At 41.9% G+C, this 26,314-nt stretch overlaps 1 protein-coding gene across 2 annotated transcripts; it reads left to right on the forward strand.

Moving 5' to 3' along the window:
• DDX52 (DExD-box helicase 52) lies at positions 1-26,064 on the forward strand. 2 transcript variants are annotated; one of them, XM_060693220.2, is made up of 15 exons: positions 1-194; positions 2,852-3,083; positions 4,062-4,201; positions 4,412-4,597; positions 6,629-6,772; positions 7,592-7,703; positions 7,777-7,849; positions 9,035-9,238; positions 10,504-10,594; positions 13,935-14,057; positions 15,108-15,258; positions 18,511-18,586; positions 19,995-20,066; positions 24,039-24,131; positions 25,625-26,064. In XM_060693220.2, the coding sequence occupies exons 1-15, from the start codon at positions 54-56 to the stop codon at positions 25,704-25,706; spliced, it is 1,920 nt and encodes a 639-aa protein (XP_060549203.2). In that variant the 5' UTR covers positions 1-53; the 3' UTR covers positions 25,707-26,064. The 2 variants fall into 2 exon arrangements, 1 of the variants encoding a protein (XP_060549203.2); XR_015731629.1 differs by having other exon boundaries at positions 36-194; positions 23,809-24,131.
• The last annotated feature ends 250 nt before the right edge of the window (positions 26,065-26,314 follow it).

Here is a 26,314-nt window from a genome sequence, read left to right on the forward strand (position 1 = left end):
GCTGTTTTCGCGTGGCTTTCCTCTTCCCATTGGTCCTTCGAGTCGCCGGTTGCATGGCAACACGCGTGCGGCCGCGCGGTGCAGGCCGGGAAGGGGAGGCGAGCGGCATGGATGCCCACGAGCTCTTCCGGAAACTGGGAGCTGGAGCCAAATTCGACGTGAGGCGCTTCAGGCGGGACGCGGAGCGTTTCGGGGTGAGGAGCGGAGGCCGCGTCCTCGTCGCTGGGCAGGCGTCCAGGGCTGAGCGAATGGGGGGGGGGAGGGGGGAGGCTGTGGGGTTGGCAAAACTGTGGAAAATTCTCCCTCCATTGATTGGAGTCGAGTCCGAAATGAATGGACGGCACTTCTCCTCAGAAACCGTTTTGTCGCTATGATCATTATTTGAAAACTATTTTAAGAGAAAGTTTTTGTATCTCTAACAAAATGGGTATGTGTGTATGTGTATATGTGTAAATATAATATATATATATATATATACACACACACACAAAAACATATGAATATATATATATATATATATATGTGTATAGTTAATATTTCGGGTTTCTTCCCGTGTAATTGTGGATATATCCCTAAAAGGGTAGAAGCGACGTTTCGGCAGAATCCCATCTGCCATCATCATGCTTATGCCAGTAGTCATTTTTTTTCAAAAAATGACTACTGGCATAAGCCTGATGATGGCAGATGGGATTCTGCCGAAACGTCGCTTCTACCCTTTTAGGGATATATCCACAATTACACGGGAAGAAACCCGAAATATTAACTATACACACATACATACCCGTGAAAACATATATATATATATATATATATATATATATATTCTGAGGTTTTCGCGGGTGTTTGTATGTAGGTCTTTGGTTATTCGGGTTTTCTCCCGCGTAAAATTGGAGGTTTCTTGGCAATGTTTCGACGAACTCTCATTCGTCATCTTCAGGCTGGTGTCTTCGGCTTCGCGCTCCTTCGTGCTTCGAACATTGCTCCTAGAATATATATATATATATATATACACACACACACACACATACACACATACATACATACATACATACATATAAACCGAAAATAAGACTCTGTCTTATATTTTTGTTGAACCCTGAAATAAGTGTTTGGCCTTATTGCCATGCGCTCAAAAGCCTGATTGGGCTTATTATCAGGGGATGTCTTATTTGGGGAGAAAAAGGGTATGTGTGTGTTGTGTGTGTATATATATATGTGTGTGTGTGTGTGTATTTTAAAATATTCCCAACAACCCAACTGAGGGAAGCCCCCCCTTACAAGAATGAAATATTTTCAGAAATATTAAAAAGGCAGAATATTATATTTCCCTAAATGAGAAATAGAGAAAGGTGCTCTTAAAAGACAGAATGCAGACACAGTCTCATAGTTTATATATGTGTGTGGATATTAATTTGCATCTATATGCCGTTGTCAAAACTGCTGGGGATTTTGTTATTGGGCATCCCTGTGTGAGCATGAAATACTTTTTTCATTGGAAGGAAAAAAAATAAAGGTAATGCTCGATTTGTGGCCAGAGTGCAGCCCAAAATTTCTGTTGCTAAGCGAAGCGGTTTTTAAGTGAATTTTGTTCCGTTTCACGACCTTTCTTGGCACAGTTGTCAAGTGAATCGCTGCAATTGTTAAGTTAGTCACCTGGTTGCTAAGTGAATTCGGCTTCCCCATTGACTTTGCTTTTCAGAAGGTTGCAAAGCAGGTTCATATGACTCCAGGACACTGCAACCGTCATAAATACGAGTCGGTGACCAAGCATCCAAACTTTGACCATGTGACCGTGGGGATGCCGCAACGTTTGGTCGTGTGAAAAACAGTCATAAGTGACTTTTTCTCAGTACCATTGTAACTTTGAACAGACACTAAATGAACTGTTGTAAGTTGAGGGCTACCTGTGTAAATCCTTAGATATATTGCTATATTTCCAGTCTGCTGTTGGATAGTGTTCTGCCCCAGCTATGGACCCCAAAGAACGCAGCACAAACAAAGGCTGTTAATTAACTTTCTTAACAGACTACAAGACTCTAAAGAATAAATAATCGTAATCTTACTAGGATTGGCAAAAAGCCTAGAAGTAATTTGCAGAGATCAAGGCGCGAAGGAGAGTGAACTAAGTTGTTCCCTGCAAATTGCTTCAGTCGGCCTTCCTCCTTAAATAGGCTAAGGGAGTGGCCAATTAGCCCCAAGCCTTTCTCTCTCGAGGAGACCTCCTCCTGAGGAACCACTCCTGTCTTTTGGCAGCTCTGCGCGCCCGTGCATCGAGAAGAGGCTCCTCCTCTTCTTCCTCTTCACTTATGGGAGCTTCTGGAGGTTCTGAAGGCCCTGGCTGAATCCCCACCTCTGGCACCACATCTTCTCCAGCCTCCTCATTGTCCGACTTGAGTGCCAGCTGCACAGACTGCTGGTGCAGCACCACACCAGCCTCCTCGCTGTCGGAATCAGCTACTAGCTGCACAGGCCGCTGACGGGCCACAACAGATAGAAATTCTTAACTCCAAAGTGCTCAGGATGGCTAGACTTTCACCATATTTTAGATTGGGCCAAAAGAGATTTGGAAAATAAGTGGTTCAGCTCCTGCATGGAGCAGACCATCGTTTCATTTATATGAATAGTTTGTTTGGAGATAGCATGCCTTGTGAAACAGTAATTGTATTTTGTTAATGTGAGTGTAATGCAAATACAAAATAACTCTGTAAGGAGGGTAAAGTAGGACAGTGCTAATTGATCAAAAATTGCTACTAATTTTTGTTTTGTTTTGCCTATGCATGTTATTGGCCCTTAGTTCTCTCTGGGAATATAGCAGTTTTACATTGAAGAAAGTGTGACTATTTAATTTCAGGTACTAAGAACTAAAGAAGAAGCAACTAAAACATCAGAGATTCTTGGATCTCTTGATTTTTTTGGAAAGAAAAGAAAAGAAAATGAACTCCATGAAGCTCAAACCAAAACATTGGAACGGTCTAATTTGCCCCTTGAAGAGGTAGCAGGACCACAAAAAACACAGGCTGCAAAGAAGAGAAAAGGAGATGAACAAAGTACTAAAGGGAAGAAAAAAAAGAAAAAAGACCAAGGTAATAAAGGGCTGACTACCCATTAACGTCAAAAAATATTAAATTATTTTTGGTTTTCGTTGAGTTGCATGAAAGTTGTAGTTGCCCATGGAGATGCTCAGTCATCCAGGTCATGGTTGTCCCAAAGGTGCTTTTTCAAGAAGCAACTGGACTTTCTGGTTTTTCTTTGAAGACGTTTCGCTCTGAAGATTCACTTACTAAAGAAGCGTCTTGGATGAGAAGCGAAATGTCTTCAAAGAAAAACGAAGTCTGCCAGTTGCCTCTTGAAAAAGCACTTTTGGGAAAGATTTTAGTTGTTTCTTGGTATCTTGATACTTTCCACTTTGTTTATTACAGTTTTGACATATGTGGCTTGGAATTTATTTTGTAGGAAAAACAATTAGAGTTTTATTTTATATAAATGTATATGTAAAACTTGACCAGAATATATAGATTACAGATTTTCATAGAGTTAGAACCATCACCTAGGCCATTCATCCCAAAATTGGCCTTACACATGCATACCCATACCCATGTGGTATATGGCATATCAAGTATTTAGGAGGTGAGGACTTGGCATCAAAAGGAAACAACAGCCAACAACTTAATAGCCAGCCATCAATACCTCAATCAACAACTAAAAAGCCACATACATGCATTGCGGTCCAATGTACCATATTTTTCGGACTATAAAATGCTCCGGACTATAAGATACACATTAGCTTTAGAGGAGGAAAACAAGGGGGAAAAAATCTGCCTCTGCCGCCTGTTTGCTGCCACCGCAGCCCATTTGCTGTGGCCAGTTTGCTGACGCCACCCATTTGTCGCGGCCCGTTCACTGCCTGTTTGTTGTGGGCCATTCACTGCCACCAGTTTCCCGCGGCCCATTCGCCGTGGCCTGTTTGCTGTTGATCACAGACCCCCTGTGACAACATTGTGGCCCCCCAGCAGACCACAGGTTGAGAAGCACTGGTTTGATGATGTTCTTGTAACTTTCAGAAACAGTTGCTGTAATTCCTGGTACTGAAAATGATGGTATATTATGGATGTCCACTCTGGAGGCAAAACTTGACATTCCAAAAAGCAAGGGTAAAAAGGAACCCAAAACAAAGAAATTAAAACAAGTTAGACAAGAAAAGGTGAGTTGCTTCTCTTTTGGCATGTTCTCTAAAAATAAACGATCAAATGAATGAAGATAAAGAAATGCTATTTTTTCAAAATAATATATTTTTTCAAAATAATAATAAGGCGTTCAGTTGAAACGGAGATGAAGTTTTCATGTAAATATTGATATTTAATATGAAAATTTCATTTAAATAAAATGTAATCTTTCTCTTACCTTTTCCCAGATAAATCATTTCAGAAATAAGCACAAAATCTACATTCAAGGCACGGATCTCCCAGACCCAATCGCTTCCTTTGAAGAACTTGGAAGAGAGTATAAAATCCACTCTAAGATTATGAAGAATATTGGAGCTGCTGGATTCCAGATTCCCACACCAATTCAGATGCAAGCTATTCCCGTCATGCTTCATGTGTGTCCCACTTATATTCTCCTCTGAGAGAAAATGGTGATGATGTTGCCGTTATATGCTTTAGGCAATGAAAAAGGAATTGTGCTCATGTGTGCCCACACACATGTACTTATACAGGTAGTCCTTGACTTACGACCACAATTGTGACCAGAATTTTTATTGCTAAGCAAGGTGGCTGTTAAGTGAGTCACTCTTGATTTTACAACCTCTTTTTTTTGGTCATAGTTGTTAAGCAAATCAATGCAATTGTTAAGCAAATCACATAGGTATTAAGCGAATCTGGTTTCACCCATTGACTTTGCTTGTCAAAAACTGTCTGGGAAGGTCACAAATTGTGATTACGTGATACCAGGATGTTGCAGCTGTTGTATATACCTGCCAAGTGCCTGGATTTTGATCATGTGATAGTGGGGAAGCTGAGATGGTCATAAGTGAGGAGCAGTCATAACAGCACTAGCACTTAGACTTATATATTGCTTCACAATGCTTTACAGCCTCTTGAAGTTGTTTAGAGTCAGCATATTGCCCGCAACAATCTGGGTCCTCATTTTACCCACCTCGGAAGGATGGAAGGCTGAGTCAACCTTGAGCCTGGTGAGCTTTGAACTGCCAAATTGCAGGCAGCTGGCAGTCCGCAGAAATAGCCTGCAGTACTGCACTCTAACCACTGCGCCGTACATCACTTTTTTCGATGCTATTGTGACTTTGAACAGTCACTCAACAAAGGATTCTAAGTCAAGGGTTACCTGTACAGGTAGTCCTCTTGTTATGACCATAATTGAGCCCAAAATTTATTTTGCTAAGTGAAACATTTGTTAAGTGAGTTTTGCCCCATCTTTCGACTTTTCTCGCCACAGTGGTTAAGTGAATCATTGCATTTGTTAAGGTAGCAATGTGGTTGTTAGGTGAATCTGGCTTCCCCATTGACTTTGCTGGTCGGAAGGTCGTAAAAGCTGATCACATGACACCGGAACACTGCAACAGTCATAAATAGGAGCCAGTTGGCAAGCTTCTGAATTTTGATCATGTCACCATGGGAGATGCTACAATCGTCATAAGTGCGAAAAACGATCATAAGTCACTTTTTTCAGTGCCGTTGTAACTTTGAACGGTCACTAAATGTTGTAAGTCAAGAGTTAGCTGTACAGTGCAGTAGCTGCCAGTGAGCAAACATAACTACAGTAGTGGTCAAAATTGTGGAAACCTTTTGGGAAAAGTGTATTTTGAGGTTTGATGGCTAATAACACCACTTTTTTTTGGAGTTTCAAGATAATCCTATTCCACTGCTGGAATGGCCTGGGAATAGCCCAGACCTTAACCCAGTTGAAAATCTATGGAGCCGACTAAAGAAACTTGCTAGTCAGAAGCGACCCAGCAATAAAACCCAGTTAATAGAAGCAATCATTCAATCTTGGTTTCACATGATAACAGTTGCAGAACTAAAAGACTTGGTTCACTCCATGGGAAGACATTGTAAGGCTGTATTTCATGCTAAAGGTTACCCAACCAAGTATTAACTGACATGGTGATCATTTTTGTATGTCTTGTTTTTTCTATGGTGATCATTTTTGTATATCTCGTTTTTTCTATGTGTTTCACTTTTCTTCTTTATACTGTAACTGCTCTTCTAATAGTAAATCCTTCATAAAAATTATTGCATTACATTCTTCATTAAATTATCTTTCCATTGATAAATAATTTTATGATACTACTCCAAAAAAAAAAGTGATGTTATTAGAAAATACTCTTTTCCCAAAAGGTTTCCACAATTTTGGCCACTACTGTATAATAAATATCTCATAGTTGCCTTTCTAGTGGAAGGATTGATGGGGGGACTACCACGCAGGATTGATGTCAGGTTGATTGGCATAATTATTGCAAGTGCTTGGTGCCCTGAGGGTGTTAGAAATGCCAGCCTCCAGAACTGAAATTCACGTGCCTGCTATGGCCCCCTCCTTTGCCACTTTTCGTGCACAGTTTATATACTCTTTGTGTATAGCTGAGCCTTGTTCCTTTCGTTTTGCATCCCAGGGTCGTGAGCTCCTGGCTTGTGCTCCCACTGGCTCAGGGAAGACACTGGCATTCAGCATTCCCATTTTAACCCACCTGAAGCAACCCATGAATAAAGGTTTCAGAGCTCTTGTGCTGTCGCCCACGCGGGAACTTGCTAGTCAGGTAAGCTGACTTTCGTCTTTTAAATTTAGCATAAAGGTATGTTCAAATGGAACAAAAATAAAACTTAGATTTTGGGTTATACCGATTAGTTAGATTGGTTGTTATAGAAATGGCTAGTTTACATTATTACGTAAAAGTAAAAAGTTGAGGTTTGATGTTAATGCCTTATTCTACTGCACCAAAGGGAATCGGAAATCAATGCCATTTCTTTCTTTTTCCCCCTCTTCTTTTTCCCACTTTTCTCTTCCCTTTTTTCCTTCCCTGTTTTTCCTATTGCTTACTTTTGTGGTTTTTGTGTGCTACGTTATAAACTAATAAAAATTGTTATAAATGAAATGAAAAAGATGTTCAAATGCTGTTCGAGCCAAAGCACAGTAGGAATAGCAGGGTGATGAAGGTGTTAGTCTAGGACAGGTGTTTCCAAACTTAGCAACTTTAAGACTTATGGACTTCAACTCCCAGAATTCCTCAGCCATGAGGAAGGATGGAAGACTGAATCAACCTTGAGCCTGGTGAGATTCGAACTGCCAAATTGCAGGCAGCCGGCAGTCAGCAGAAGGAGCCTGCATTCTAACCATCGCAGCTCAGTGATTAGAATGCAGCAAATAACATAGCAAATCAAGAGTTGAAAACGATTTAAATAATCTTTAGTTAATATCCCAGTGATCTGAAAAAGGCTTCCATTCCCCGTTATTCCATGATGATGGTCCCCCTGGTGTATTTATTTTCTGTGCTTTGTTTTTCTGCTTCTGAAAATAATGGTGACTCTTCAGATATTTCAACCTATATTTCAGCTCTGTAAATTAGTCTCCCTTTTAGACCCACAGAGAGCTACTTAAGTTGTCTGAAGGCCTCGGCTTCAGGATACATTTGATTCACAAAGCTGCTGAAACAGCAAAGAAGTTTGGGCCGAAGTCCTCTCAGAAATTTGGTAAGATAGGAGTAAACAGGGATCCCATCTGCTTGCTTCTTCTAGCTCTTCTTAACTGTTGCTTTTTCTACAGATATTTTGGTGACTACTCCAAACAGACTTATCTATCTGCTGAAACAAGAACCCCCAGCCATAGATCTGACCAGGTAAAAAGGAATAGATACCCCTCCCCCTCTCCTTTTTTAAAATGTACACTGTATTTGGTAATATTTGTTAAAAAATGGACCTGCAGTACAGGGGTGGGTTCTACTTATCTTTACTACTGGTTCACAGTGGGGCCGCGTGTGCATGTTTGCTTTGCTCATGTGCATGCATGCTCTTCTGCACATGTACAGAAGCATTTTGATGACGTCGAGGTCGGTGGGCAGAGCCCCCGCCGGTTTTACTACCGGTTCTATAGAACTGGTGCAAACTGGGGGGCAACCCACCACTGCTGCAGTAGTATTTAGTGCTGTTTGTCGATTTGATTCTGCCTAAAGGTGTTGATCCCAATAAATCCCATGCCAATTAAAATTTATAATGTATGCATTAAAAAAAAGTCCATAAAGGTGGAAAATTTTATTAGCCTGTAGCAGAAAAGCTCAGCAAGTAATAATCTTTCAGGGTGGTTAAAAGTCTCTAGAGATTCTCAGTCATCCAGGTTATGGTTGTCCAAAAGGTGCTTTTTCAGGACTTTGTTTGTTTTTCCTTGAAGACGTTTTGCTTCTCATCCAAGAAGCTTCTTCAGCTCTGACTGGATAGTGGGGAATGGAAGGATTTATATTCCTTGCAGATAGCTGGTCATCTGCATTCTTTAAGAGGGTGGTTGAAGCACTTGGAGGTTTATCTGTGTCCTCAGAGTCACCTGAGTAGTGCTCTTAGTTCCTGCAGTCTGCAATTTTTTCCTCTGGAAATCCAATCCTACTCCCACCCTGAGGACACAGATAAACCTCCATGTGCTTCAACCACCCTCTAAAAGGATGCAGATGACCAGCCGTCTGCAAGGAATATAAATCCTTCCATTCCCCACTATCCAGTCAGAGCTGAAGAAGCTTCTTGGATGAGAAGCGAAACGTCTTCAAAAGAAAAAACAAGGAAGTCCAGTTGTCTCCTGAAAAAGCACTTCTGGGTTTCAGGGTGGTTATGAAGAAATATGTAGAAGAAACGGAGGAACTTACAAGAAAAGTTGAGTATATATTAGCAAATAATTAAATATCCATACCCTTTCATTCTGATATTTGCTCACCAGCCTTAATAAGGCTGTCTGGAACGAGACAGTGAGCAGTGATCTGATTTTACTATGTAAGATGTGTATCACCTCCTAATTGCAGCCTTATTATCTTCTGCCCTAGAGTTGAATGGCTGGTAGTCGATGAGTCAGACAAATTGTTTGAAGATGGGAAGACAGGATTCCGAGACCAGCTGGCAACCGTCTTCTTGGCGTGTTCCTCCCACGTTGTCAAGAGAGCCATGTTCAGTGCAACATTTGCGCATGATGTAGAGCAGTGGTGTAAACTCAACCTTGACAATATCATATCTGTATCCATCGGAGCAAGGTGAGTGTTGGAATTAAAGGTTGCCTCTCCCTGATTCGTTCTCCTTGCCTGGTCTCTACCAGAAGGGAAGCCACTTGCCCGTTCACTTCCTGCTCTGGAATCAAATTCTTCCTACGGAGTTCCATTGGCCTAGACAACCCTTTTCTGGGCACTTTCCATTGCCGTTTCTTGCCCTGCCGAAGAGACAAGCAGATTTGAGTTAAGCTGAAGAGGCTGCTTGTCTTTTTGACGTACAAAGTCATTTGGACTCAATTTTCATTTATCAGAGGGTTGTCTAGGTCAGGGTCTCCAACCTTGGCAACTTTAAGACTTGCGGACTTCAACTCCCAGAGTTCCTCAGCCAGCAAAGCAAAGCTGGCGGAGGAATTCTGGGAGTTGAAGTCCCCAAGTCTTAAAGTTGCCAAGACCCCTGGGCTAGGCTACATTCTTCCTCCTATCCCAAGGTCATTCCCACATACAGAAGGGGAGCAAGACTGTTCTAAGTGGCTGCTGATGCTGAACTGCGTCTTATTCTGTGAACTCTGCTCCTTATAAACTCTTTTTATTTTGTGAAGTATCTGGTATTCTTAATCTCACAACACCCGGACAGACTCAACCATACTTCCAACTAGGAAACCGAGCATCCTAGACCAAGCTAAATCCAAAATGCTTGGTCTAGAGAATTGTTGGAAGCCTGGCAGTCAGACAAATCAACCATCAATAGATACATTGAGATAAAGCATTTTTTCATGTCGTTCAAAAGAGAAAAATAAACTAAGAAGAAAACAAAAAGACCGAAGAGGTCATTTTCATTTTGATATTTGCTTAGGGTGAAATCAAAAACAGTTGAGCCCCAAATATCTGTTGCACATCCTTTCTAGCAACCAGCATGCAGATAAGCAGGGATTGACACCAGACAAATTATCAAGCAGACAACAACAATGAATATATTACCATGGAAAAAAATAGAGCTTTACTGACACTGGCATGTCAAGCTAGTATATATAAACAGGGTGCAAATCCCACATTCACTGATGTTCAGTTCAGAACTGAAGAAGCTTTTTGAATGAGAAGCGAAACGTTTTCAAGGAAAAAGCCAAGAAAGTCCAATTGTCTTTTGAAAAAGCACCTTTGGGATATTTTGATGAAAGATGTTTTCTAAACCCCTTGTAACATTTCCTGAGTGGCATAAGGCAAATATAAAAGGGAGTTCACCTTAAAAAAATGTTTATTAAGCCTGAGCTGTCTTCACAGAACTGACACAGGTCTTTGACTTTTTGCTTCAGAAATGCTGCAGTCGAGACGGTGGATCAAGAGCTGTTATTTGTTGGATCAGAGACAGGAAAACTGTTAGCTATGAGAAATCTTGTGAAAAAGGTAATTTGTTTTTCATCCTGAGACTGTCTATGTGGGACTTTTCTGCGCTGAATCAACCTGATGTGTTCATAAAGCAGAATAAATGACTAGACTAGACTAGACTAGACTAGACTAGACTAGACTAGACTAGACTAGACTAGACTAGACTAGAATAGAATAGAATAGAATAGAATAGAATAGAATAGAATAGAATAGAATAGAATAGAATAGAATAGAATAGAATAGAATAGAATAGAATAGAATAGAATAGAATAGCAGAATTGGAAGGGACTTTGGAGGTCTTCTACTCCAACCCCCTGCTTAGGCAGGAAACCCTACACCACTTCAGACAAATGGTTATCCAACATCTTCTTAAAAACTTCCAGTGTTGGAGCATTCACAACTTTTGGAGGCAAGTCGTTCCACTGGTTAATTGTTCTAACTCTCAGGAAATTTCTCCTTAATTCTAGGTTGCTTCTCCCTTTGATTAGTTTCCACCCATTGCTTCTTGTCCTGCCTTCAGGTGCTTTGGAGAATAGCTTGACTCCCTCTTCTTTGTGGCAACCCCTGAGCTATTGGAAGACTGCTATCATGTCAACCCTTGTCCTTCTTTTCCTCAAATTAGCCATACCCAGTTCCTGCAACTGTTCTTCATATGTTTTAGCCTCCAGTTCCCTAATCAGCTTTGTTGCTTTGTTGCTCTTTGATGAATAGAACACCTTGAGAGATGCAGATGTTTTAGAAGAGGAAGATAGAAGCCATTAGAGATATAGAATTCACTTGAAATGCCAAGTGAGAATCCTCTTTCTTTTTCATGTTGAAAGGAAAGAAGGAGGGAGAGAAGTGGAGGAAACACCTATACAGGCCTCAGATACACAACCAACCATTTTCATATCAATAAGCCAAATATTATTTGTCTCATGAGATAGCAGCCTATGAGCAAATCCAGGCAGAATTTTGGAATGAGCTTCATTGCTCTTTGTATCTAATCTTTCTTCTACTGCTGTGTGATGTCAGAATTAGAACATCCAGTTGGGATTCTGACCAAATCTCTCTGCTGCAGTGATGATCTTGGAGATCACTGGGTAATGTTGGGCCACCCTCTTGAAGGATCTTGAGGCTGCAACACGAGGAAATGCTTATTTATTAAACAAATTTATACGGCCACCCAATTTGCATGCGATTCTAAGTGGCTTACAATAAAAGATCCACAACATAAAAGCCTATAACCCAGGGATGCTATTAAGCAGGTTCTGACAGGTTCTGGAGAACCGGTAACGGAAATTTTGAGTAGTTCGGACGCCACCTCTGGCTGGCCCCAGAGGGGGGTGGGAATGGAGATTTTGCAATATCCTTCCTCTGCCATGCCCACCAAGCCACGCCCACAGAACCGGTAGTAAAAAAAAATTGAATTCCACCACTGCTATAACCCCCTCCCCTCTATGACAGCAACCCAATCAAATCAACTTTTGATTGGTTCCATCTCCACTCGGGGTTCCCCAGGCCTGCTGACAAAACCACGTCTTCAGGGCCTTTTGGATAAGCAACAAAGTGAGGGCCAATCATATATCTGGGGAATGTTTCCTATAGAGGAGGCATCTAATGAGAAGGCCCTTTTGTGGTCCCACCAGACGTACTTCCCTAATAGATGGAATCCTCAACGTTCCCTGCCTTCTCATTCTTATCAGCTGGGCTAATGGAGATGCTCCTTCAAACAGCCTTGGGCTCAAGTCAAGGAATGCTGCCCTGGTCTCCCTGAGAATAAAATAAATGTTCTCAGTAACTTACCATATTTTTCGGAGTACAAGACGCACCGGACTATAAGACGCACCTACCTTTTTTGAAGAGGAAAACAAGAAAAAGAAATCTGCCTCTGCCTCCCAGCAATTTTGCCTCCTTGCAGCAAACAGCAGCCTGCTTTACTTTCATTTTCGTTTTCAGCATAGCTTGAGTAGCACAAGAAAAAAAAATCTGCTCCCAGCAATTTACCTCCTTGCAGCAAGCAGCAGAGGCCCATGCAGCAATAGGCAATGGCAATCCCTGCAGCCTGAAACAGCTGAGAGTCAGGGACAATCAACTTGTGCTAATTAGGCTGTGCTGAAGCTGAAATGGCCTGTTTCTTCTTGCTGCTTGCTGCAAGGAGGTAAATTGCTCAGAGGCAGAGGCCAAAGGGTGGGGGCCAGTGGGTGGGAGGGGCTACATTCAGTGTATAAGATGCACCCAAATTTTCACCCCCTTTTAAGGGGGAAAAAGGTGTGTTTTATACTCCAAAAAATATGATGGTCTGCTGATAAAATTAGAAATAAAAGCAGATGAGTAAAATATAGAAAAAAGTTAATAGAGTTAATACAGCTAAGCAAATTAAGAAGACGATGTAAAGTATTAGATATTTAATGTATTGGTATTAAGTTAAGAATAGATTAAATAATGAATATGATTGTAAATTTTAACTCTTATTGCAAAAACATTGGTGTCCAGACGACACACTGTTTAATGGAAGATGGATTATTTGTACTAAAATAAAATTTTAAAAAATTATAAAAAAAACTTAAGTCTGTTGCTACAGGTAGTCCTCGACTACAACTGAGCCCAAAATTTATGTTGCTAAGTGAAACATTTGTTCAATGAATTTTGCCCCACTTTATGATTTTTCCTGCCCTAAGCTGTTAAGTGAATCACTGCAGTGGTTAAGTTAGTATCACGGTTGTTAAACGAGTCTAGTTTCCTCATTGAGTTTGCTTGCAAGAGGGTTATGAAAGCTGATCACATGACCAGACACAGGACACTGCAACTGTCATAAATATGAGTCATTTGCCAAACATCTGAATTTTGATTACGTGACTATGGGGATGCTGCAACGGTCTTAGGTGTGAAAAATGGTCACAAGTCACTTTTTCAGTGCCGTTGCAACTTTGAATGGTCACTAAATGAGCTGTTGTAAGTCAAGGACTACCTGTAATATGTATACAGTATATTTTCTCTTTCTTTTCCTTCTTTAATTTTTCTCTCTTCTTCTTCTTCTACCTTCCCTTCCTTCGCCAGCCCACCCTCTCTTTTCTTCCCCTCTCTTTCTGCACCAGATTGGGGAAAGCTTTTGTCTTATTTTGACTGCCAATGTCTCCCCGGAGTGGCTGGGGTCTTAATTAGGGCTCATTTTGGGGGGTAGCGCTTATTTTGGGCACATGTAAAAATCAAGCTAGGACTTACTTTCAGGGTAGGTCATATTTTCGGGGAAACACAGTACTTTCTGAATCTGAAAAGTGAATTGACTAGGCCAGCTGACAGCCACAGCATTACATCACTCCCTATCTGGATTGTCACCTCACCCTGGCTCTCTTCTTTTCTTTCCCTCCCATTACAGGGCTTCACACCTCCAGTCTTGGTGTTCGTCCAATCTATTGAACGGGCTAAAGAGCTGTTTCATGAGCTTGTTTACGAAGGCATCAACGTGGACGTCATTCATGCAGACAGGACTCAACAACAGGTGGGGGGGAGAGGCCTTTTTGGGTATGGAAGAACATTTCATAAGCTAGTTAACAGAATTGGAAGGGACCTTGGAGGTCTTCTAGTCCAACCCCCTGCTCAAATAGGAGTCCCTATACCAGGGGTGTCAAACTCTTTTTTTTATTATTTATTTGATTTATATGCCGCCCTTCTCCGGAGACTCAGGGCAGCTTACAATGCATTAAGCAATAGCCTTCATTCTTTTGTATATTTTATACAAAGTCAGCTTATTGCCCCCACAAACTGGGTCCTTAATTTACCTACCTTAGAAAGGATGGAAGGCTGAGTCAACCTTGAGCCTGGTGAGATTCGAACTTACAGTAATTGCAGGCAGCTGGTGTTAATCACAATGCTATCAGTCTGCTGAGCCACCAGCCCACATCGGGGTTGTGTTTGACCTTGGGGGGGTCGGGGTGGGCGTGTCCAGCTCGACGTCACTCGTGTTGGGGGGCACCTGTGGTGGCCCGAGGGCTCTGCCAGTGAAAATGGGCTTCTGAGCTCTGTTTTTGGCTGCGACGGCCTCCTGCAACCCTCTGCCAGCGAAATCAGAGTTCACATGCGGCCCTCCTGAGCTCCATTTCTGCTGGCAGAGACACTGCGGGCCAGTCCTTCGCTGCTTCCAGGGTGGCCCTACAGGCCAGTCCTAAGTACCCCATGGGCCGGATCTAGCTCCCGGGCCTTGAGTTTGACACCCCTGCCCTATACCATTTCAGACAAGTGGCTGCCCAGTTCTCTTCTTAAAAGCCTCCAGTGATGGAGCACCCACAACATCTGAAGGCAAGCCCTTCCGCTGGTTAATTTCTCCTGAGTTCCAGCTGGTTCTATTCTTGATTAGTTTCCATCCATTGTTAGTTCCTGCTTGTCTTGTTTTTTTTTTTCCTTCTTTCCCCTGGTTCTTGCTTTTAGGAGAGCTTTGCCAACTGCCTCTCTTCAGGAGGGCATGTTTTGGGTTCTGGTGGAAGAGAAGTTGCTTCTGCAGGTATTTAATCATGGCTTACGCAAGGATTTTTCTCCCCCCCACTTTCCCTAGAGAGATAATGTAGTGCACAGTTTCAGAGCTGGGAAGATCTGGGTCCTTATTTGCACTGCTTTGCTGGCTCGAGGGATCGATTTCAAAGGAGTGAACATGGTGATCAATTTTGACTTCCCCAGCAGTGCCGTGGAGTATATCCACCGGATAGGTGAGTTTAGGGTTCTTCTGCGTTTTAAATATAAGAGCATTTTGTCATTTCAGCATTTTTTTTTTTTATTAGATTTTTATGCCGCCCTTCTCCGGAGACTCAGGGCGGCTTACAATGTGCTAAGCAATAGCCTTCATCCTTTTGTATATATTTATACAAAGTCAGCTTATTGCCCCCACAAACTGGGTCCTCATTTCACCTATCTTAGAAAGGATGGAAGGCTGAGTCAACCTTGAGCCTGGCGAGATTCGAACCTGCAATAATTGCAGGCAGCTGGTTTTAATAACAGGGTGCTTTAGACCACTGTACTACCAAGGCTCCTTGGTTCCTTGGCTCCTTCTATTTGACTTGGAAAATAACCTGCAAGTTTTTGATAAAAAAAAAGAGACAATACCAATCAGCGCTTGGAAAGTCCTGCCATTGTATCCGATTCTTTCCTTTTTTAAAAAATAAATAAATTTTATTGAAGTTTATTTTAACATAAAATACAAACAACAGGAAAAACAATTAGGGCATTGAGGAAGGGGAAAAAAGAGGTTGAAAGAAAAAGGAATAAAGCATTCACTTCCAACTTCCTTCGGTGAGGTAAATTACAATGTAAAGTTACAATATGTACTTAGTCCTTGACTTACAACCCTTCATTTAGTGACCGAAGTTACAGCTGCACTGATAAAAGTGACTCGTGACCGTTTTTCACACTTGCCACGATCGTTGCAACATCCCAATGATCATGTGATCAAAAATTGGATGCTTGCCAACTGGTTCACACTTATGACAATTGCTGTGTCCTGTGGTCATGTGATTTCCTTTTGTGATATTCTGACAAGCAAAGTCAATGGGCAAGGCAGATTCTCTTAGTGTTAGTAACTTAACAATTGCAGTGATTCCCTGAACAACTGTGGCAAGAAAGGTCGTAAAATGGGGTAAAACTCCCTTAACAACTGTCTCAGTTAATACAGGTAGTCCTCTGCTTACAACCATTGAGCCCAAAATGTATGTTGTTAAGTGAGAAATGTGTTATGTTTTATCCCATTTTACGACTTTTCTTGCCACACTTGTTAAGTGAATCACTGCAGCTGTTAAATTAATAACACGGTTGTTAAGTGAATCTGGCTTCTCCATTGACTCTGCTTGTCAGAAGGTCACAAAAAGAGATCCTATGACCCCAGGACACTGCAACCATCATAAATGAGCATCAGTTGTCAAGCATCCGAATGTAAATGATGTGAGCGTGGGGATGCTGCAACCGTCATAAGTATGAAAACAACATACAGTATTGTTGTAAATTTGAACGGTCACTAAATGAACTGTTGTACGTGGAGGACTACCTGTATTAGAAATTTTGAGCTAATTGTAGTCATAAATTGAGGACTACCTGTAATCAATAACTACTAGCCATTTCTAGAACAACAAAGTAATCTAATAATCAAAACTCAAAATCAGAAGTTCATTTTTTTCCTGCTTCGAAAACAAAGTCTAGCAACAGTCTTCGGATAGAAACAAAACTAGAAATATTCTTTCCTTTGATATGGACAGTTAGCTTTGCCATCTCTACCAGTTCCATTACTTTATCCATCCATTCTATTTCACCCAAGGATTGTCATAAATCAGTGGTGGGTTGCTACTGGTTCGCCCCGGATCCGACGAACCGGCAGTGGCGGGAAGCTCCACCCACCCGCCCAGACACTTCTGTGCATGCGCAGAAGCATTGCGAGCGCATGCACGCACACGAGTGAATAGGTAGCAAACTAAATTGAAACCCACTACTGGTCATAATGTTTCAAACTATAATAAGCTTTAAAATGTTTGGAATTGCTGTAAGAACATCCTAAATCTCTTTGTGATATTTGAATGCCAAAAAGCCAGGCACCAAATTTAGTCCCTGGTTTTCTTACACAATGGTCAGAGAAGGAGCTATTGTATCCTAGACATAATTACAAGGAAAATTTTGCCTTGACGTTGCAGCCTTCCAACCTTAGTAGTCAACCTTTTTTCACTGTAACTTGTAATATAGGACTTGACTTCCTTTTAGATGTCAACCTGTCCCTTGGAGCGTTTCCATTCGTTCCCTCTCTTCCTCTTCCTCTTTTCTTTTAAGGAAGATAAAATCATGACCTTGACAAATCAGGCTGCAACTGAAGTCTGATCTATTGCTCTTCAAATGTGTAATCCAATAACTGGGAAATGCAAAGTGGAGATGATTAATATATTATTATGATAACTCATATAACCCAGTATAACTATCTCTCTCTATATATATATATAAATTATTTTCCTTTAGCTGACATCTCCCACTATCTGTCCAATACAAAGAAAGAAAGCATGGCATTCAATAATTATTTGGCTACAATTCAGTAGCACAATAAGCTAACTTGAATAGATGTAATATGTCCTCTGGACCTACACGTTGGAATAAACCATGGTAAAGATGGAGTGCCTCCCACATAGTTTTTATCTGAACACACATCTGAACCGGGAAGGGAATTTACTAACTAAAATCATGGGCGCTCTCTGTACGTATGTAAAGTATGTATGTTGGGTGGGTTCTACTTACCTTAACTACCGTTTCGCAATGGGATCACGCGTTCACTTCACTTGCACAGAAGCTTTTGTGCACGCTCAGATTGTTTATGATGAAGTCAGGGTCAGTGGATGGAGCTTCCCGCCGGTTTTACTACTATTCTATAGAACCAGTCTGAACCGGGGGCAACCCACCACTGATGTATGTATGTATGTATGTATAAAATTTATACTGCCCATCTTACCAAAGGTGACTCTGGGTGGGTGCACAACAATAGATAAATAGATCTATGGTAGACCTCTTATTGGATCAGACCTGGTAAGAACTCTTGCACAGACAAGGGTCTCCAGTTTGTATTAACATTCTGAAATATGGAGATCTTGCATTTAGAAATAACAAAGAGCAATAGCACTTAGACTTACATACCGCTTCACAGTGCTTTACAGCCGTCTCTAAGCGGTTTTACAGAGTCATCATATTTCCCCCAACAATCTGGGTCCTCATTTTACCAACCTTGGAAGGATGGAAGGCCGAGTCAATCTTGATCCGGTGAGGATTGAACTGTAGGCAGCCGGCAGTCAGCAGAAGTAGCCTGCAGTATTGCATTCTAACCATTGCGCCACTGCAGCTCTTGGGAGATGTAAGGATGTCTTTGCAAGCTACCTGTTTCTGCCTTCAAGAGCTCCTCCTTTATTGTTACCTAGGCTAAATACTATTCTCTCTTGCAACAGGTCGCACAGGAAGAGCAGGGCACACAGGAAAGGCAATTACCTTCTTTACTGAAGATGACAAGCCATTACTGCGAAGGTACCTCTTCCACTCAGGGCTTCGTTTACCTTGTTCGTGAGCTTGACCATTGTTGAGCAAGTCAAGGCTTCAAGAATGAGCCATGGGCCAACTTGGCGGTCATTTCCTCCTCCAGCCTCCTGGTCTGCTGGCAAAATGGCACAAGGCCCTTGACCCTCTGGCTATGAGTTGCAGTTGCAGCAGACTCCATATCTTGGCTTATATGTAGAAAGAATCCAGTGGTTATTTCCCCCCTTCATTATTTATTTATTCCCTGCCTTTGTTATTTTTTATAAATAACTCAAGGCAGCAAACACACACAATGCTCCTTCCTCCCCCTATTTTCCCCACAAGAAGAACAACCCTGTAAAGTGGGCTGGCCCAAAGTCACCTAGCCGGCTTTCATGTCTAAGGCCAAACTAGAATTCCCAGTCTCCTAGTGATAGGCCCCAAATCACCCAGCCAACTTTCTTGCCTAAGGCTGACAAGAACTCCATCTCCTGATAAATCACGCAGTCACCTGGGCTAGAACTCACTGTCTCCTGGTGATTGGCCCAAAGTCACCCATCCAGCTTTCATATCTAAGGCTGGCTAGAACTGGTGATTGGCCCAGGGGGAGAGCCTTCTCTGTGGGGGCACCTACCGTCTGGAATGAGCTCCCCCCGGAGATACGGAGGATCCCGGATCTGCGCACCTTCCGCCGCGCTGTGAAGACCTTTTTATTCCACCAGGCGGGCTTGACCTAATCTTTTCCCTCTTTTTAATATGTAAATTTTAATCTGTTTTAAATTATTGGGGTGTTTTAATTTGTCTGGGCCAAAATGATTTTAGTTCGATTTTATCTGGTTTTTAAATTTTTTGTATCTATGTATTTTATTGTTTGGCTGTTCACCGCCCTGAGTCCTTCGGGAGTAGGGCGGTATACAAATCAAATAAACTAAACTAAACTAAACTAAAGTCATGCATTTGACCTTCATGTCTAAGGCCAGACTAGAACTCACAGTCTCCTGGTGATTGGCCCAAAGTCACCCATCCAGCTTTCATGTCTAAGGCTGACTAGAACTCCGTCTCCTGATAATTCACCCAAAGTCACCCAGGTAGCTTTCACACCTAAGGCTGGCTAGAACTGGTGATTGGCCCAAAGTCATGCATTTGACCTTCATGTCTAAGGCCAGACTAGAACTCCCAGTCTCCTGGGTTTTAGCATGTCTATGGAGAAATGATATTTAGAATATCATTTCATATCAGTACTTGAGAAGCTATTAAGACAAATTTGGGGCCAGATTGTCTATCTCTTATCTCTGCCTTGACAAGGCGCAGATGAATGTTTGATCCTCCAATTTTAGGCAATTAGGTAGCAATCATCAGCTGTAGGTTTGTTCTCACTATTTCCCTCCTGCCTTTCATCCCTTGTTTTGTTCCTTTTTAGCATAGCCTCCGTTATCCAGAGAGCTGGTTGTCCTGTCCCGGATTACATAAAACACTTTCGCAAACTGCAAAGGTATGTTCTCTGAGGTCAAGGTGAATGAAGTAGCTAAGGCACTGTGTTCTGGGTGTTTCCAATTGCCTGAAATCACATTCGCTCTCTCCTGACCACTGCTGAAGTTAAGATCAAACAGGTGCCCTGGGCATGCAACTTTTGGCTCTTGAGAGCCAGCAGAGAGAGAAAAAACATGACATGTTAAGAAAAAACATGACATGGCAGCCTGATTGCTGCTTTACATATTTATTTCAGTGGTAATTCTTTGCTGTGTTAGCCCCCTATGGGGGATTCCCAGGGGCATAGTCCGAAAGAATGATGGGGACAAAAGCCTACAGCTGCATCCTAAGTGCATAGTACCATGATGGCGAACTTATTATTTATTTATTGGTTCGATTTATATGCCCCCCTTCTCCGGAGACTCAGGGCGGCTTACAATGCGTTAAGCAATAGCCTTCATACTTTTGTATATACCTGCTTAGTAGGGCCTTCGCCGCCCCCCCCAGTGGTGTTCTTTTGTATACAAAGTCAGCTTATTGCCCCCACAAACCGGGTCCTCATTTTACCTACCTCGGAAGGATGGAAGGCTGAGTCAACCTTGAGCCTGGTGAGATTTGAACTTGCAGTAATTGCAGGCAGCTAAGTGCTACTTAACAACACTTTAGTCCGCTGTGCCACCAAGGATCTGTGTGCAGGAAGTGGCACGCAAAGCCATTTTTCTGGGCACGCAAGCTGTCGCCCAACTCACCAGCTGCACATGCGCGCGCGCCCCAGCTGGTGTTTGTGCCTGCAGTGTGCATGCACGCAATTCAGGGGACCCAGCTGGTCTTCGGAGCCCACCTGCGCATGCACGTGCGTTTGCACATGCACATGAGAGTACTGGTGTGCAGTGTGTGCATACACAGGCAGCGTTCACGTGCATGCATTGCATGTGTGAAAACCACACGCATGCGCAGATGGTGTGATTACGTGCGCAGCACACGGTGGGGCACATGTGCGAAAGCTGTGTGCATGCGTAAGATAGTGTGGTTGCACGCGCAGCATATGGGGATGCACACAAAAGCTGTGCGCATGTGCAGATGGTGCGGTTACATGCACAGCACATGGGGGAGGAGCCGCACGGACAGCACGCGCACATGCAAAGCGCACAAAGCACGGACCTGTTCAGCTCTTGGTGAGTAAAAGGTTCGCTACCACATCTAAGGCTCAAGGTTGACTCAGCCTTCCATCCTTTCTAAGGTAGGTAAATTGAGGACCCAGTTTGTGGGGCAATAAGCTGACTTTGTATAAAAATATACAAAAGAATGAAGGCTATTGCTTAGTGCATTGTAAGCCGCCCTGAGTCTCCGGAGAAGGGCGGCATATAAATCAAATAAAAAAAAAAATTAAGTGAAGGTCTGAAACCATAATAACCAGCTAGGTACCTTGAGCAATTTATGGTCACAGATACCACAAAAGTTTTACACACGTGCAGTTTGATACCTTATCTTTGACCCCCCTTTGTGGGGATAAAGGCTATTGCTTAACGCATTGTAAGCCGCCCTGAGTCTCCAGAGAAGGGCAGCGTATAAATCAAATTAAAAAAAAAAGGCGCACCTGTCAGAGTCCTTAGAAACTTTGCTTAATGTCTCCCAGGTTCCTCATTCCTTCTGATCCTTTTAATGATTCTTTTAATAAAACAAACTAAGTAGGAAGCGGTGTGCTACAAAACCAAGCTCCAGGAGTATCACCATCTCCTCAACTTATGACCACAGTTGAGCCCAAAATTTATGCTGCTAAGCGAGACATTTATTAACGTGAGTTGTGCTGCATTTTACAACCTTTCTTGCCCTGGTTGCTAAGTGAATAAGTGCAGTTGCTAAGTGAATCACACGGTTGTTAAGTGAATCTGGTTTCGCCATTGACTTCGCTTGTCACAAGGTCGCAAAAGGGGATCAAATGACCCTGGGACACTGCGACCGTCATAAATATGAACCAATTCCCAAGCATCATGTGACTATGGGGATGCTACAACGATCATAAGTGTGAAAACCGATCGTAAGTCACTTTTGTCAGTGCCATTGTAATTTAGAATGGTCACTAAACGAATGGTTGTAAATCAAGGACTACCTATAGTTGTCAGGAATGAGCCCTACACTAGATCTTTGGGGATGGTAGAGTCACGCTGGAGGCTAATCCCTTGTTCATTTCTTGAATCCCACCATTTAACACAAGCTGTGTCCTGGTGGATCAGCCCCTGGCCCATCTAGTCCGTTGAATTCTCACACTGGCTAACCAAGTGCACAAGCAAGCTCTCTAGCCTTTCAACAGGTGGTCACCAAGATGCACCTGTGTATGGTTTGCCAATTGCACTGTGGCAGATAGGACAACGCTCCAGAGGATTAACATCATTGTCCAGAGGATCATCGGTTGCCCTCTCCCCTCTTTGGAAGAGCTTTATAGTTCCCACTGCCTTAAGAAAGTTCAAAACATTCTTAAAGATCCATCTCATCCTGGGCACCCTTTTTTTTAAACTATTACCATCCGGCAGACGGTACAGGACACTAAAAACAAGGACAAATAGGCTGAAAAACAGCTTCTATCCCAGGGCAATAACCATATTGAATTCTACGGTATAATGCAATATCGGATTTTCAATTTCAATTAAATAGAATGTAAAGGATGTATGTTTTGTGTTTTTATTTTAATAGTTAAAATAACTATTTAATAGTTAAAATACACTGAAGACGGCATTTAATTTGGTTGTACCATGTGCAATGACAATAAACTAAACTAAACTAAACTAAATGGGCTCTTTGTGACTAATCACCGAGATCTTGAGGTTACTTTCTTCCTAATTTATTCCCTTATGTGTCATATGCTTTTTAAACCTTTTAATAATGATTGTTTTTCATGTTTTATGTTTTTATATGTTTATTGCCCAGAATAACTTCTTACGAGATAGGCAGCTATATAAATCAATAAATCAATCTTTCCTTCCCTCCCTCCGCCCATCACATCATATTAAGCAAGTCTTCTAAGGCAGCCATTTTTTTGAGTGTGCTTACTACATGTTCTCAAAATTACAAATATAGTCCCAGCTCAAGGTGTCTTTTATTTAGTAACTTGTTTGAGTTCTCCCCAATTTCATTTCCTTATTAAATAAATATTATTTTTCTCTTTTTTAGTTTCCAGGGTTCTGGAAAATCTGCCTCCTTTTAGAATGAGGGCTGCTGACAAGTTATATGTGCTGACTATGAAATTTATTCTGTGCACTCATATAAGCATTTTTTGTTCTTGCAAGTGAATTTTCACACTTAGGTGTAGTTTAGGGGTCTGCAACCCACGGCTCTGGAGCCGCATGTGGCGCTCTCATCCCTCTGCTGCAGCTCCCTGTCGCTCAAAATATGTGTCACAACCGCCAGTGTGCGACACCCACTGGAACATGATTTATTGAGCTTTTCGACCCATCTTTTTTTTCGGAGTTCAAAATGTTTTTGTTGCATGCTGAGATAAAAATTTGTTTTCTCTGTAGCAGTTCATTGATTTCATAAATGCAACACACTATAGTTTTTTTTATACATAGCATAAAGGTAAAAAACAATATATCCGTCTTAGATGTCAAAAGGGTTTTGTGGCTCCCGGTGTTTTCTTTTCTGTTGGAAACGGGTCCAAATGGCTCTTTGAGTGTTTAAGGTTGCCAACCCCTGATCTAGTTCAAGATGACTGAAACATGTCATATGCTTTCATGCTTCCTTCTTTAATCCTTTTTTTTTTTGTTCAGGTGTTCCTATAACCACATTATGGTTTCCACTGACTGCCCAAACCAGAATGAGGAGTTCTGTTCAGATTAGCTCTCTGGTGGATTTGATCATTTGGCAGCTCAGGTTCACAACAAGGAACAGGAAAATGAAAAGGGAGCAAGGAAGGGAAACTGGACAGTAAACTTTGCTAATGAACTGTTTCTATTTTATTTCTCCTTCCTTTTTCCTCTGCCCTGAACGTCATATTCAGCAAGCAAAAGAAGAAATTTACAAAGAAGCCCTTGGAAAGGGCACACATCCTGACATCTCCTAAATTCTTACAAAAGAAAGCCAAGAAAAACAAGTAAGCAGACACTCCTGGGCCCAAATGATTTTTTGAAACGTGTTGCATATAGATGCAAACGGGTGGGCTTCAAAAATTTTAGCAAGGGGTTCTCTGCCCGGTTGCTGAGTGGGTGTGGCCATGGTGGGTGTGGCCTAGTCGGCCTCCTGTACCACAGTGAGGGGGGCGGGCATTATTGCCCTCCCCGGGCTCTGGAGGCTTTCCTCGAGCCTCCAGAGGGCGAAAATGGCCTCCCCAGGCTCTGGAGGCCGGCAACTAACTTCCTACCCAAACTTCCAGTAGGTCCATTTTTTGCCCTCCCTGAGCCTCCACGCGCACCCTACACTTACCTGCATCCAAAACAGGCCACGTGGGGACTCCTGGGAGGGGCTGGGCAGGCGGGAGTGGGATTTGGGGGTTCTCCGAACTGCACAGAATCTTAGCTAGAGGTTCTCCCAAACCCCTGCAAACCCCTAGCAGTCCACCCCTGGATGCAAATATAGGTGAATACAGGAGCCAATGAAATAACACTGTGCACATTCCTAGAACATTCCTAGAAAAACCTAAGAGTAGGGTGCTTTCAATTTGCCATTTTGCAAATTTCCTATTAAGGAATGTAACATTTCCCAGTGGATCCTTAACAGAATAACGTAGTTGGAAGGAACCTTAGAGGTCTTCTAGTCCAACTCCCTTTGGACAGTATCAGTGTCAGAAATCTTATTAACATAGCAAGAGATGCAACTTTTTTAAAATTATAAATCTGTCACTGTTTGGGTTGACTTTTTAAAAAGTAGCTCTTAATAGGTTGTTCATGCCATTCCCTTCTTTATTAGCATATAAACATAGTATCTCATGTTCATTCTACTTTGTATTAATATTTCACTGGCAAGTTGTTGTGAGTTCTAAGTGTTTAAAACAAGACAATTAAATTGTGCTGTGTTAAATACAGAAAATAGCCCTTGTTTGTTGTTTCTGGCTGTGAATTTACAAAGTTTTGAATCAAGGTAATCTTTATTTAGTGACTGCCTCATTTAGCAACTGTTCGGAGTTACAAAGTAGATGAAAAAGTAACTTTGTAACCGGTCCTTGCATTTACAACCTTTGGAGGCCTGTAAAGTGAAGGAAAATGGAAGTAAAATCATAAGCACAGTCATGGTTTCATTTAGTAAATATTTTGCTTAATGACCGAATTGCTTGTCCCAGTTGTGGTCGTTAAACAAGGACAATCTCTATTTCCAAGGATCCATTATTGTTTTAAGAATCAATTTCAAGCCACCTGAATACAAAGTAGTTTGCTACCACCGATTTTGGGTTTTCAGCTATAAACAAGCCACTCAGAGTCACTGGAAGTCGGGTGGCATTCAGGTTTAATTTATTATTATTATTATTATTGAAATGAGTATATATCCTACTACAAAAAAGTTAAGTGGTAACTAACTTTTGGTTTGGTTTTTAAAGTTTCAGAAAGTTGGCTGTGGTTCTTACAATTTATTTGTTCCGTTTACTTTTAATAGGTCACTTGTCCGGAAAATGAAAAAGAACTCCAAGGAAGTCCAAAGTAACAATTCTCAGAAACGGGCAACTCCAGAAAATTAATTCAGTTGCTTTGTCAAAATGAACAAGGATTTTTTTGATCTTTGCAAGAAGAATAAACCTGGGGAGCCCTTTTTTGATGGACAAAGACTTTGATTTTGCTTCTTTGATATATGTGGGTTGCTGTTTTTCTACTTTACCTTTAGTTACAGGGTACCTCATCCCCCAGCCCCTGATTAAGGGGGGCTTGAATCAGATCATCCTTCTTGGTGACAGTGTGATGGTGCCAATGCAAGTGTCGCACCACAAGAAGATATCAGATGCAGTCATCACTGGCACAGAAAGGACTCCAGATGCAGAGGATTCCTCTTATGATAAATGACTCTCGGCTCATAATAAAAGAGAGAACTTCTACTACTAATCTTTGTCATTGATTATGGAAATCAAATATTGGAATGTAGTTACTGGTTCTGTGGTGACAATATAAAACAACCTTTATTGTCATTTTTTATTATGGGCATCCTGGCACACATTAGTGATGAAATTCTATTGCCTGCTCTCACATGTGTACACATAACACCCATATAGACATGCTAAATACCAGAGGTGCCAAACTCAATTTCATTGAGAGCCTCATCAGGGGTTGCGTTTGACCTCGAGGCCGGAGTGGA

The sequence above is a fragment of the Pantherophis guttatus genome, chromosome 1 (genome assembly GCF_059756535.1).
Source record: "Pantherophis guttatus breed Tessera chromosome 1, ASM5975653v1, whole genome shotgun sequence".
Lineage (NCBI taxonomy): Eukaryota > Metazoa > Chordata > Lepidosauria > Squamata > Colubridae > Pantherophis > Pantherophis guttatus.

Coding starts and splice junctions, on each gene's coding strand:
- DDX52 (XM_060693220.2), top strand. CDS start 54: ATGGCAACACGCGTGCGGCCGCGCGGTGCAGGCCGGGAAGGGGAGGCG. Junction 9,239..10,503: donor TCTGTATCCATCGGAGCAAG/GTGAGTGTTGGA, acceptor TTTTTGCTTCAG/AAATGCTGCAGTCGAGACGG. Junction 10,595..13,934: donor TGAGAAATCTTGTGAAAAAG/GTAATTTGTTTT, acceptor CTCCCATTACAG/GGCTTCACACCTCCAGTCTT.